General features: G+C 48.6%; 1 protein-coding gene across 1 annotated transcript in view; it reads left to right on the top strand.

The window, feature by feature from the left end:
• Nucleotides 1-4,622: 4,622 nt before the first annotated feature.
• Nucleotides 4,623-14,771, top strand: part of CAPN2 (calpain 2) — a 58,366-nt gene continuing 48,217 nt past the window's right edge. Inside the window, exons 1-2 of the mRNA XM_086345199.1 lie at nt 4,623-4,984; nt 10,115-10,184. Coding sequence (XP_086201325.1) covers nt 4,748-4,984; nt 10,115-10,184 — 307 coding nt within the window. The 5' untranslated portion in view covers nt 4,623-4,747. The remainder of the gene's footprint in view (nt 4,985-10,114; nt 10,185-14,771) is intronic.

The raw sequence follows: 14,771 nt of genomic DNA, 5'->3' as shown, positions 1-14,771 counted from the left end.
TCCATGTTCAGTTCTAACTGTTGCTTCCTGACTTGCATATAAGTTTCACAAGAGGCAGGTCAGGTGGTCTGGTATTCCCATCTCTTTCAGAATTTTCCACAGTTTATTGTGACCCACACAGTCAAAGGTTTTGGCATAGTCAATAAAGCAGAAACAGACCTTTTTCTGGGACTCTCTTGCTTTTTCGATGATCCAGCGGATGTTGGCCATTTGATCTTGTGCATATCTTCTGCTTCTGTTAGGTTCATACCATTTCTGTCCTTTATCGAGCCCACCTTTGCATGAAATGTTCCCTTGGTATCTCTAATTTTCTTGAAGAGATCTCTAGTCTTTCCCATTCTGTTGTTTTCCTCTATTTCTTTGCATTGATCGCTGAGGAAGGCTTTCTTATCTCTTCTTGCTATTCTTTGGAACTCTGCATTCAGATGCTTATATCTTTCCTTTTCTCCTTTGCTTTTCGCTTCTCTTCTTTTCACAGCTATTTGTAAGGTCTCCCCAGACAGCCATTTTGCTTTTTTGCATTTCTTTTCCATGGGGATGGTTTTGAACCCTGTACAATGTGCACAAACCTGTACAATGTCCATAGTTCATCAGGCACTCTGTCTATCAGATCTAGTCCCTTAAATCTATTTCTCACTTCCACTGTATAATCCTAAGGGATTTGATTTAGGTCATACCTGAATGGTCTAGTAGTTTTCCCTACTTTCTTCAATTAAAGTCTGAATTTGGCAATAAGGAGTTCATGATCTGAGACACAGTCAGCTCCAGGTCTTGTTTTTGCTGACTGTATAGAGTTTCTCCATCTTCGGCTGCAAAGAATATAATCAATCTGATTTCGGTGTTGACCATCTGATGTCCATGTGTAGAGTCTTCTCTTGTGTTGTTGGAAGAGGGTGTTTGCTGTGACCAGTGCGTTCTCTTGGCAGAACTCTATTAGTCTTTGCTCTGCTTCATTCTGTATTCCAAGGCCAAATTTGCCTGTTACTCCAGGTGTTTCTTGACTTCCTACTTCTGCATTCCAGTCCCCTATAATGAAAAGGACATCTTTTTTGGGTGTTAGTTCTAAAAGGTCTTGTAGGTCTTCATAGAACCGTTCAACTTCAGCTTCTTCAGCATTACTGGTTGGGACGTAGACTTGGATTACTGTGATATTGAATGATTTGCCTTGGAAACGAACAGAGATCATTCTGTCATTTTTGAGATTGCATCCAAGTACTGCATTTCAGACTCTTTTGTTGACCATGGTGGCTACTCCATTTCTCCTAAGGGATTCCTGCCCACAGTAGTAGATATAATGGTCATCTGAGTTAAATTCACCCATTCCAGTCCATTTTAGTTCGCTGATCCTAGAATGTCGATGTTCACTCTTGCCATCTCCTGTTTGACCACTTCCAATTTGCCTTGATTCATGGACCTAACATTCCAGGTTCCTATGCAATATTGCTCTTTACAGCATCAGACCTTGCTTCTATCACCAGTCACATCCACAACTGGGTATTGTGTTTGCTTTGGCTCCATCCCTTCATTCCTTCTGGATTTATTTCTCCACTGATCTCCAGTAGCATATTGGACACTTACCGACCTGGGGAGTTCCTCTTTCAGTATCCTATCATTTTGCCTTTTCATATTGTTCACGGGGTTTTCAAGGCAAGAATACTGAAGTTGTTTGCCGTTCCCTATATCTAGGAAAGCACAAAAGTCATTAACAGAGACACCTGCTCCTGGTGACTGACAGAAACCTTCTGCCAAAATGTGGGCTTGACTACACTCATCTCCTGTCACCAAAATCACATATATATACTAACTGGGCTGGATGAATAACAAGCTGGAATCAAGATTGCTGGGAGAAATATAAACAACCTCAGATATGCAGATGATACCATTCTAATGGCAGAAAGCTAAGAGGAACTAAAAGGCCTCTTGATGAGGTTGGAAGATGAGAGTGAAAAAGCTGGCTTAAAACTCAACATTCAGAAAAACAAGATCATGGCATCTGGTCCCATCACTTCACAGCAAATAGATGGGGAAACAATGGAAACAGTGAGATACTTATTTCCTTGGGCTCCAAAATCACTACAGATGGTGACTGCAGCCATGAAACTAAAAGATGCTTGTTCCTTGGAAGGAAAGCTATGACAAACCCAGACAGCATATTAAAAAGCAGGGCCATAATGTTGCCAACAAAGGTCTATATAGTCAAAGCTATGGTTTCTTCCAGTAATCATGCATGGATGTGAGAGTTGAACCATAATGAAGGCTGAGCACTAAAGAACTGAGGCTTTCAAACTGTGATGTTGGAGAAGACTCCTGAGAGTCCCTTGGACTACAAGGAGATCAAGCCAGTCAATCCTAAAAGAAATCAATTCTGAATATTCATTGGAAGGGCTGATGCTGAAGCTGAAGCTCCAATATTTTGGCCACAAAATATTGGATGCAAAGAGCTGACTCACTGGAAAAGACCCTGATGCTGGGAAAGATTAAGGGCAGGAGAAGAGGGTGACAGAGGATAAGATGGTTAGATAGCATCACCGACTTAATGGACATGAGTTTGAGCAAACTCCGGGAGATGGTGAAGCTTGGTGTGCTGCAGTCCATGGGGTCACAAAGAGTTGGACAGGACTTAGCGACTGAACGACAAAGAGACAATGGGACACAGAGAGGTATCTGATCTCTAGGCCTCGAAGGTCCCCACCACACTGAGCCTATAATCTTTGCAGATATCTCTGTTGATTGCTCTGTTTTGGAAACAGGTCCTTTATCTAAATTCTTCAGGCCATTATAGGGAAGGTCAGTTTCTTCCTGAGTCTTCTGAGCCTCCATTGTTTTCAGCTCAAAATAATCCGCATGCCAAATAAGACATTTTGAGGTGGCAAATTTTGCTCCCTTAAATAAGAAATAATTTTTTAGTGTAAGTATGCCACCATTCACTATTTGGAACATACGTATAGTGAAAAATCATTAGTATTTACCTGAAATTCGAATTTAGCTGGGTGTTTTACTGAATGAAATTTCGTGTGCCTGACACCCAGTGAAGCCAAACAAATCAAAACAGTTTGGAGCAGAGGAAGGTTTATTGCAGGGTCATGCAAGGAGACTGGGGTGTCTCATTGTTAAAAAGCCCTTAACTCCCTGAAGGGATTGAGCAAAGCACCTTTAAAGGCAAGCTGAGGGAGGGACATGGTTAGCTGTTGCAAACTTCTTGGTGTTGGACTCCTTTCTTAGCCGTCCATGTAGGTCAGGTCAAGACATTCCCATAAATCTTCAATGAAACAAATGTTATTCTCTGTTCCCCAAATTTTTATCTCTATATGAATGGACTCTTTTAGGTGAGAGCCCTGAAACTAGGCTCCCCTATATATTTCAGGCTATAGGCAACATTTTTTTTTTTTTAACAAAAGATGCAGAACCAATATGAGTAAGCACAGGCAACACAACAGATCTAATATGGAATCACATTTGTTCTTCCCTATTGCAGCCATGAAATTAAAAGACGCTTACTCCTTGGAAGGAAAGTTACGACCAACCTAGATAGCATATTCAAAAGCAGAGACATTACTTTGCCAACAAAGGTTCGTCTAGTCAAGGCTATGGCTTTTCCTGTGGTCATGTATGGATGTGAGAGTTGGACTGTGAAGAAGGCTGAGTGCCAAAGAATTGATGCTTTTGAACTGTGGTGTTGGAGAAGACTCTTGAGAGTCTCTTGGACTGCAAGGAGATCCAACCAGTCCATTCTGAAGGAGATCAGCCATGGGATTTCTTTGGAAGGAATGATGCTAAAGCTGAAACTCCAGTACTTTGGCCACCTCATGCAAAGAGTTGTCTCATTGGAAAAGACTCTGATGCTGGGAGGGACTGGGGGCAGGAGGAGAAGGGGACGACAGAGGATGAGATGGCTGGATGGCATCACTGACTTGATGGACGTTAGTCTGAGTGAACTCCAGGAGTTGGTGATGGACAGGGAGGCCTGGCGTGCTGCGATTCATGGGGTCGCAAAGAGTCGGACACGACTGAGCGACTGATCTGATCTGATCTGATCTGATTACAGGTGGATATATTTTTATTTGCCAAATCTGGCCCCGCTATCTGTGATCATACAGCTAACCAGTAGCAGTGTGTAGCCTTCTGATTGTAACATGCCTCTGGTAACTTGGAGTCTTTGTTCCACCCCAAACTAGTTGAGCAACACCGGGTGATGTCATCTAACCTCACTGTTGCTCAGTTTTCCCATCTGTCAAATGGGGTCTATAGCAGAGAAACCACCTTCTTACAGAGCTGATTTCGTCTCCTCCAGCTCTATCCCCTTCTGACTCACAGGGTGTTTCCTGGAGAGTCAGGATAGGCCCAGCCTTGGGTTTTCGCCAGCCTTCTCCAGCAAGTGGGAAACCGGCTAAAGTGAGGCTGGATTTGAGTCCCCGCTTTTCCACCGGGATGCCCGGGGTGCTCGCAGCCGGCCGGCTCGGCCATCCCGGGAGTCGTCCGCAGGTGGCAGCACCGGCCCCGCGGGCCACCGCCGTCCGGCTGGCGCTGTGCAGGCCGCTAGGGTCCCGGGAGGGGCGCCGAGCAGGCCGGGAGCGGCCAGGCCACGCCCGCCGGGCGGAGGGCGCTGCCGGACCCGGTGAATCATCGCCGGCGGCGGCAGCTCACAGTCCCGCTGCCGCGCGCAGGGACCTGGCCGCGCCCCTGCCGAGCGCTGCTAATCGCCGCAGCCGAGACCCTCGCTCGCTCGTCCGGCGGCACCGGGCCAACCATGGCGGGCATCGCGGCCAAGCTGGCGAAGGACCGGGAGGCGGCCGAGGGGCTGGGCTCACACGAGAGGGCGGTCAAGTACCTCAACCAGGACTACGCGGCGCTGCGGGACGAGTGCCTGGAGGCCGGGGCGCTGTTCCAGGACCCCTCCTTCCCGGCCCTGCCGTCCTCCCTGGGCTTCAAGGAGTTGGGACCTTACTCCAGCAAGACCCGGGGCATCGAGTGGAAGCGGCCCACGGTAGGGAGCGCGCCCGGGGCGGGATGCGGGGCCCGGGGGTGCGGCGGCCGGGCCTGCGAGCGGGCGAGAACCCGGCCCCGCGCGCGGGGAGCCGCGGAAGCGCGGGGAGCGAGCCCCGCGGCCCGGAACCCGATCCGGGGCTCCGCTGGCGCGGGGTCGCCCGCGTCCCATCTGCCACCCACAGGGCCCTTAGGACGCGCCGAGGTGCACACTGCCCACAGATCCCACTAGCAGGCCCACTGGCAAAAACTCACAAAAACGCGGGTGACATAAGGGGACCTGGAGGAAACTTCTTGGATTCCGGATAGCGGAGAAGGGAGGCCGGGGGTGGGGGGTGGGTGGGAGACCGGGGCGTGAGTGTTACGGTATTTCACGGGGAAAGTCGGTCTCTAACTCGGTTATCTCTGCTTCAGGGAGAAAGTCCACGCATGGCCTGGACGTTGTGACTAGGGATTGTCTCTTGAAGTGATGGTTAGATTTATCCACTCAGTTTCCTGTTTATTTTTCCAGATGGGAACTGGCAAGACAGCTCCCTGTAATATTTACCCTGGTGATTATCAAAAGGATAGGGGAGATACAGCCAGGAGCCGGTTCCTGCTCCTCATCCGGGAATCTCCCGGCCTCCTCTGAGCTCCCTTTTCCTACCGGCCCTGGATCTCTGTTCTCCGTGCCCTGGCAGGCCTTGGGTGCAGTTTGCTTCCTTGATCAGTTTGTACATCCTGTGTCCCTGGGAACCCTCCTGGCCCCACCTCCTATGGGACAGACACCTCGCTGACCTTCCCCCACCACACCTCAAGGAGGCCTCCTGGGAAATCCAGCCTCTAGATTCTTGTTAGGAAAATAAGCCTTCCTGTCCTGCTTCCCCTCCCCTGAACCCCCACCCCCACCCCCATCGGCTGGTCACCTTCTGTTACCCCAAACCCAGCCTGCAAGCAGCAAGTGCAATAGGAGGTACCCTTGGCCCAGAGCACTTGAGTTCAATTCTTGCTAACTTGAGTGAGCTGTTTAACCTCTGTGCCTCCATTTCTTTATCTAAAAGAGAGAGTTTCCTCTCTCCACTGACTCACCAAGCCCAGCACTTTTTAGTTTCTCAAGGGCACCTTGCTCTTTCCTGCCTCACTGGCCAGAGATGCTCTTTCTCAGTTTTCTGGAATCTGGCTCACTCATTCTTTGGGACTTAGGTGTTCCCTCCCCAAAGAGATTTTGTCCTGACCATTCTTTGCAGCCCCGCTTCTCATCTTGTCATTCTTCATCATGAACTCTGCTGATTTCCTTTACAGCATTTCACAGTTTGTTCACATAATTACATACATTTGCTTGTCCTTCCTATTGAACTGCAGGGACCGTGTGGGTATTGTTCACCAGTCAATCCCTGGTGCATTCAGAGTAAGCATTCATTTGTTCATTCATTCATTTAACAGTATTTGTTGAGTGCCTGTTAAATGTCAGGCACTGTCTTAAATGCTTGGGATACATTTGTGAACAAAAAGACTCTTTGTGGAATGAATGAATGAATGCAAGATTGTAACAAGCCTCAAAAAAATTACGACCGTGAAAGTGATAAACGAGAATGTAATTGCCTTACGTTTGTATAGTACATGACAGTCTGTGGAGTGAATTTATATACTTCTTTGCTTATTCTTTCATTCATTCTGTAAGCTTATGTTGAACACCTACTGTATGCTAGGCATAGTGCATATTGGTTTTTGCCTCTGAAGGCATTAGGGGCTAGACAGACAGGTCACCCAACAGTTGGGAATACCTGTAGGATTTCCAGATGGGAAAATGGAAATCTAAGCCCATTTTAGAGCCCCAGGTTAGGGCATGAAAGGGGTATGAGCTGAACAACCAATGGGGAGGGCAACAGGTATAGACCCATTCAGCAGCTGAAGAAATTGAGGCTTGAGAAGGTTAAATATCTGCTTATTCAGGTGTCTTGGGCTGGAGCCAGGACTGTCCGCCTGGGGGTGTTTAGAGTCCACAGCTCATAGCCACCTTCTCTGCCTTCTCAAACACGGCTGTAGTTCAGGTCAAGTGAGACAATCAAAAATGTATCCACTGGATCTAGACAAAAGCAAGTCACTGGTGACTTTAACAGAGCAATTGCCATGGGGTAGAATGAGATGGTTAGGTAGCCTCACCAACTCAATGGACATGAATTTGAGTAAACTCTGGGAGATAATGGGGGACAGAGGAGCCTGGTATGCTGCAGTCCATGGGGTCAAAAAGAGTTGGACACAACTTAGTGACTGAACAACAACAACCGAATTGCAGTGGGTAGGAGCCAGATGGCTGTAGACCCCAAAGTAAGGAACCAGAAATGAGGAGCGTGCTCATGTAGTTCCAGAAGCGTTCTTGCGAAAGGAAAGGAGGAAAGGTGGCAGGGAGAGTGGGACCTGGGACTTGAGAGGTTGTGTTTTCAGACGAGAGCAATTGGAATGTTTTATATGCCAAGTCCCAGGCTTCCCTGGCGCTCAGTGGTAAAGAATCCACCCGCAATGCAGGATCCACTGGAGATGCAGGTTCGATCCCTGGATGGGGAAGATCCCCTGGTGCGGGGCATGGCAACCTCCTCCAGTATTCTTGCCTGGAGAATCCCATGGACAGAGAAGCCTGGTGCGCTACAGTCCAAAGGGTCACAAAGAGTCAGACATGACTGAGCAACTGAGCACGCACACAAGCATATGTCAAGCCCCAGAGAGAAAGGAACTAAAGAAAAAAGGAGGCCCCGAGGAAGTGAGAGGAGGGAGTAAGAGGAGGGAGGGGAGCGGGCCAGCCCTGGAGCCAAAGGGCTGCCCTTCCTCAGAGGGGGTTTCTCAACACTGGCCACAGAGGGCTCCACAGACGGGAAGAGGACACGGCTAAAGTCACTGTGGGCTGGTCACCATCAGGGATGGCACCAGTCAGGTTGGAGCGAGGGCAGACATGCCAGTCCCCACCTTGCCCTGACCGGTGCCTATGGCCTGTTAGGAACCAGGCCACACAGCAGAAGGAGAGCAGCTGGTGAGCAAGCAAAGCTTATCAGTGTTTACAGCTGCTCCCCATTGTTCACATTACCACCTGAGCTCAGTCTCCTGGTGTATCAGCGGCGGCATAATAAATGTAACATGCTCGAATCATCCCCAAACCATCTCCCCACCCCCACCCTGTCCATGGGAAAATTTGTCTTCCACAAAACCAGTCCCTAGTGCCAAAAAGGTTGGAGACCTCTGATCTAAGGCCTCTGAGACCTTAATGACTTGTTTACACTCAGCTAGCTGAATTCAGCCTCAAGCCTGCATCTCCTGCCTCCAAGTTCAGTGATTATGATACTCCTTCAGTAGCTATAATAGTCGGTAACTGATATAGTGCTTACGAGACACACATCCATAGTCATCTCATTTAACCTTCAGATGTTGTAGGTACACTTGTCATCACTATCCCCATTATACAGATGAGGAAACTGAGTCTTTTTTTTTTTTTTTTTGAAACTGAGTCTAAAAGAGGTGAAGTAACTTGCCAGGGTCATAGAACCCACTATATAAGAAGTGGCAGAGCCAGGAGTCACACTCCAGCTAACTCCAAAGCCCAGGATCTCAACCCCTTTCCTGAGACTGTGATGTTCTGTATTTAATTCGTGCCCTTCATGCTGTGTACAAATTTCCTGAAGCATCTCTAAGAGCCACTCTAAACTTTGCCTTCTTTGGAGAGGCTGCCAAAGACGTGAAAAATTTCTCAAAAATAATGGAAAAACCCTTCTGGGATAAGTGCCTGGCGCACCGAGGATTATCAATATGATTTCTAGGCTCCCAGCACCAAGCTCCGTGTATTCCATCAGCAGGATAAGTGCTTGGCTGGCAGGCCTCGGGCAAAGCTGGCTTCCTCTGCCTCAGCAAAAAAGCATTCTCACTGTGCCTGTCTTCCCCCAGACAGACCCACCCGAACAGGGAAGGGACAATTCAGGCATGAGAGGAGTGTGCTCTGCTGTGGATTCCAGAAGGGTCTACAGTCTAAGCCACGATGGACAGGGGCTAGATCCTGGCCTCACCCAGGAAACGTTTCTGCTTGACACAGAGGGGGCCCTCGGGGCACTCTGGGGTGGAGCTCCTCCAAATCAAAGGGTCCCGGCCAAGGGAAGCCCAGATTTATGCTCTGTGCTTCCTCTGTGGTTTTGGGTGGGGCTCTTCAGAATCAGGAAGCGTGCTCAGAGAGGGCAGCAGAGGGGCCAGCCCTACTCAAAGTTGGCTTCCAGTAGGCGACCTGTGGGACAGCCCTTTTTGGCTTGTTAGTAATCATTTAGAGGCAGTTCAGGAGGGGAAGGAGTGTATGGTTTACAGCAGTCAAATCCCATTGCTGTCTACAGCCATGAGCGATGCATCTTGGGATACGTGGCTCATCTCTTAGCCTGTTTCCTCACCTATAAAACGGGGTTGTTGCCCATCCATGTTCCTGAGATAAAGCACCACACACAATACTGACATACAGCAGGCTCATAGTATGCGGACCCTCCGCCCCGAGTATCATGGCCTGTGGGCAAATCCAGAAAGCTAGATACCTCCCCCTGCCCTCAAGAAGCATAAGTGTTAGGAAGACATAGTGGTATCCAGCACCATGCACAGCACACATCTAGCTGCTGAATTGCAGAGTACAGATACTCTGGGATTCAGGATGGAAAGGATGAGTGAGGGCCAGACTGTGAAGGAGGGCTTCATGGAGTTGGTGGCAGTGAGTCTTGAGATATGTTAAGATGTGGAGAAGGAGGGAACTGGGTAGGAGAGGAGAAATCCCATGCAGGAAAAGAGGAGAGGGGCGGGCGTGGTGGGCAGGGCAACTTTAGAGTGTGGAGCATCTCCAGGCCCCCAGAGGAGGCTGGACTTGCCACCGCCCTGGCCCTAGGAAGTGGCATGATGAAGTAGGCTCCAAGCAGTATGGGGTGTTGGGATCTGGTGGAGCAGTAGGATCCCCTACCACCTATCAGGACCCACAGAGCAGGGGTCAGAGAAGGACCCCATGGCAGTCTAACGGCCAGGCGTTCCCTAGAGGAGACGGGAGAGACAGAGGGGTTTGGTGCATCTGTTGGAAACTGAGGTGTCCTAACTACAAAAGCATATGGCATATATGTTGACAATACTTTGTGGGTCTCGTTTTCAGGAGATCTGCGATAATCCCCAATTTATTACTGGAGGAGCCACTCGCACAGACATCTGCCAAGGAGCCCTAGGTAAGTGATGGCATCTAAGCAGGCTACAGGGGCCTGTCGACACAGCTGTGGGTGCAAAGAGTGAGGGATAGTTATGATTCCGCTCTCTTGCTAAACCCTTTGGCAATTTCCATTTCCAGAAGCTTCCTGGAATGTCTTGTCTCCTTAGGATCCTGTGCTGTGGTAGACAAATAGACAGAGGTGCAGTGAGGCCCCCTGTGTCCCCTGCACCAGACTGGGCTGTTTGTTGCTGTTGTCATTTTAAAGAGTTGAGATTATTATTATTTTTACTATGTATTTATTTTTGTGCTGGGTCTCAGTTGGAGCATATGGACTTTTCAATCTTTGTTGCAGCATGCGGGATCTTTAGTTGTGGCACATGGGTTCTAGTTCCTTGACCAGGGATCAAACCCGGGCCCCTGCCCTGCAGTGCGAATGAGAAGTCTTAGCCTCTGGAACACCAGGGAAGTGCTGGGCTAGTTGCTGAAGTTACAAACATGCTCCCACTGGGAGACAGAGGAGCTCCTGGATCTCAGCCACCCGGAGCGTCTGCATCTCCCGGAGCCAGTGTTACTAGTGGCCCACGGAGCAGTCAGGCTCCAGGCTGAGGACCAGTTAGGAGGACTCCCCCGGGTCAGCTGCAGCACTGAGACATCAGTTCTCTGTGGTTCAGGGATGGGATGGTGACTCATTGTAAAGGAAGAGGAAACCCTAGTAGTCACTGGGGGGAGGAAGTTAACGTACCAGGGTGTCCTCAGTGTTTGCAGGACGAGCTCACCATGGTATCACAACAGTGGACATGGTGCTCTTGTCACAGAGGCAATTGTAATGTTCACTTAAGTAATTTTAACTGGAGTAGCTGAGTTGTGAGGCTCTCTGAAGCCGGGCTCTGATTTCTGAATACAGTGCCTGCTGAGACTGGAACCTACAGGCTGCTTTGACATGAAAGCACCTGCGTTTTATTTTTGTTTTTTTAATTGATTTTACTGAAGGATAGTTGATTCACAATGTTGTGCTAATTTCTGCTGTAAGAGTGACTCAATTACACATATACATGTTCTTTTTCACACTCCTTACCATTATGGTTTATCACAGGACCTTGAGTACAGTTACCTGTGCTCTAAGTAGGACCTCGTGGCTTATTGCCCCCAGGGTTTCTTTGAAGAAGTCTTAACAAAGGGGCCTGCGACCACTGTTTAAGATTCTCATAGAATCCACGCTTATTATGTTTTACTCCTAGTAGATATGAGCCTACGATCGCTGGAGCAGCTTATTTGCTGCGATAAACCAAAACCTAATTTTGAGCCATCAGCTTCAACTTGTTTTCCAGACTAGTCCATCAGTAACAGAGTTAAGCATCTTTGAATTGTGCCTTCTTTCCTGGCCCACCCAGCAGAGAGGTTCTGTCCTGGGAGTGACTTGCTTAAGGTCATCCCACAGCTGAAGCGAGGGCCTGGAATGCAAATGCAGACGGTCTGTGTTTAATCCCTGAGCTAGACTCCCTAGAAGGGGCATGGAAAGTTTTCAACCTCTGAGGGATGTCGGGGCCGCTCTGTGAATCATTAAGATGTTAAGACAGGGTATGCTGGGGGCCCCTTGGGAAATGGAGAGCATGACTCAGAGCTAGGCGTGCAAACCCCACTATCTGAGCTCAGCATCCGTGTGCAAATTCCTGAGATGCCAGAGCATACTTTTACCTAAAGAATACCTACCTCCCATTTCCTGCCTTCTCTCCCTCACAAAAGATAGACCCAGGGGCCCTTAGGCACCTAAGGTGGGTACTCCAGAAAAGTCCATTGGTTAGAGAAAATGAAAGTTAATTGAGCTAGAAGTTGATGGAGATTACAGCTAACCACGGGGGTTTTAGAAAAATCTGGAAACAGAAATGGCAACGGTCATATCTGGGCTAAATTCCACACCTGGGCTAAACATCCACTTCAGAGCTTAATGATCTCTCAAGGACCGAATTGTAAGATGTAAGTCCTGTTGGAATACTGTCAGGCCATTTGGAGAGGAGACACAAAAAGTTTACATTCCTGGGGTAAAAATCCACATGATATGCACCGAATTAAATAAAAACAAGTTTAAGCTAAAGTCCTTTAAAAACTTCTCAGTAATCAGGTTTGCCATTTCTAAGTTTTGTTTGTTTGTTGTTGTTTTTATACCACATTGGCCATTTTGTTCTCTTGGCCTTTTGTACTGGAGGATCCTGATTTGACTATGAACTGTGAAATGTGGTGAACTGAACTCTCACCCTGACTCTGGCATCTGGGCAGAGGGTGGGTGTGGGGTGGTGGCTGTCACCCGGTCCCCGAAGGTTCAGAAGCATCAGGAACAAACGGCAGCAATGCCTGCCACGCGACTAGAGATAGGAGTCGAGGCTCACCTCACAGTTGAGGACCGTGGGCAAGTCATCACTAGGAACCTCAGCCTCTTCTAAAAAGGGAAGGTGGGGAGGGTCAGCAGGGTGATCTCAAAGATTCCCTACTATGGGGCATTCAACTGTTCTAGAATCACTCCTCATGCCGGACACTGAGTGGAGATCTTGGGCTAGGCCACCAGATCTTTTATCTTAGCCGAGGAGTGATAACAGCCCCTGTGACCCTGTGTATTCGTGCTAAATTGCTTCTGTCATGTCCAGTTTTCAATCCTATGGACTGTAGCCCTCCCGACTCCTCTGTCCTTGGGATTTCATAGGCAAGAATACTGGACTGGGTTGTCATGCCCTCCTCCAGAGGGTCTTCCTGACCCAGGGATCGAACCCGTGTCTCTTACGTCTCCGGCATTGGCAGGCACGTTCTTTACCACTAGCACCACCTGGGAAGCCCCTGTGACTAAGAAACAGTGTGCAACTCATGGAGCATTTTCATCTCATTATCTCATGTCATAAATATTATTACATGTAGTGATATTATTATTATCTCATCCAAATAAATATTTTCACCCCACTATGCAGATAAGAAAGCTGCGGCAGCAGGTGGGGACTCCATGCAAGGCCACAAAGCTAAAAATGGCCCAAGGAAAGAACTTGAATATGATTTTAAATCTTTCTACACTCTTCTCACTCCCATCACGAGTTGCCATGAGGCTTTGTTGAGGAAATATGGAGGTAACATTCTCAAAGCAAACTGTATTTCCTTACCTGTACTTTTTACCCAGAGACTCACTCAGTTTGCCAGGGAACCTGGGCCGGGGCTGTCCTTGGACTTGTACATCTCCCAACAGGGCTTCCTTCACAGGGCTGCCTGGCAGTAGTTAATCCACAGATTTCTACCACCTTCCCAGAGGGTCAGCTCAAAGCCGCACCAGAGTAACCCTAACTGTTGTAGGCGGCTCTGATGTGAGCCACTTGTACTGCAGACCTTGGCTGTGCTGAGCACTGAGTCAGGGAAGAAAAGTCTGCCTCTCTGGAGGAAGGGCTGGAGATCCAGGCTGACCTTCAGCCAGGCTGCCCTGCAGCTAAATACAGCCTGGAGTTGCTGCTGGTAGCCTCTTGTGACAGGTGATGGCCATGGTGGCCCCCAGGGCTGGGAGACCCAAGAGCCGAGCTCCTTCTGCCTCTGATTTTCACTGGGCCACTTCTGAGCTTTCACACTGCCCCTTTTACATAGCTCCCCACGGTCCCCACTGCCCTCACGGCTCTCAGGGGAAGGTGGCTGCCCTGGCCAGGTGCCCCCAAAGGCCCTCAGCTTCTTGAGGGAGGGCTCCAGGCTGCCAGTGCTGAAACCGCACAGCCCCGTGTCTTTGTAACCTGGCCCCTAAAGGTGGATCACCCAGCCTCTACCCTCACCCTACCGCTGAGGGTCACACAAGCCCCACAGCACCTGCTGAGAGGTGTCACAGGGTGTCTCCCCTCACAGCCGAGCTCAGCAGAGAGTGGGGAGCCCAGAGCCAGTTGGAAAAGCACCAGGAAGGAGGTCTCCAGTTTCGGCTTCCTCTCCTGTTTCCTAGCCCGCGTGACAATGAGCAGGTTATCCAGGCACTCTGAGCCTCAGTTTCCTCTTCTAGAAAATGGGAATCATGATAATACTTCCTTCCCGGGGCCATGGTGAAAAATGCAATTAATATAGGCAAACGCACTTGGCAAATTGTAGAATCCTGAGCAAATTCAGCCTCTCCCTATTTTCCCATTTTTAAAGGTTATATAATAATAATCATTTAAAAGTGATTCTTATAATTTTTAAAAGCCACTTTAATAAGCACCTTAAAAAAATTTAATAGCCTTTATTTGTTGGAACAGTTGTAGATTTATAGAAAAGTTGAGATGAAAAGTACAGAGAATTCCATACACACCACCCCCAGTTTCCCTGATTGTTAACTTCTTACATTATAAGTGTGGGACATCTGCTACGATTAATGAACCAATACTGATACATTATCATTAACCAAAGTCCATCCTTTACCTTCCTGAGTTTCTCCCCAGTCATTTTTCTGTCTCGGGATCCCATCCAGGATACCACGTTGCATTTAGTTGTCACGGCTCCTAAGGCTCCTCTTGGCTGTGACAGTTTCTCAGACAGCTTTGATGAGCTTGCCACTTTTCAGGAGTCCTGGGCCAGGATTTTGTAGGATATGTTTTTTAAAGATAGTGCTTATAGTTTTTTTTTT

This window comes from Bos grunniens, chromosome 16, assembly GCF_055505025.1.
Source record: "Bos grunniens cultivar Pamir isolate PY7600 chromosome 16, Bosgru_T2T1.0, whole genome shotgun sequence".
Classification (NCBI taxonomy): Eukaryota; Metazoa; Chordata; class Mammalia; order Artiodactyla; family Bovidae; genus Bos; species Bos grunniens.
The sequence above is the reverse complement of the archived record's forward strand: the minus strand, read 5'-3'. Positions and strand labels throughout refer to the sequence as shown.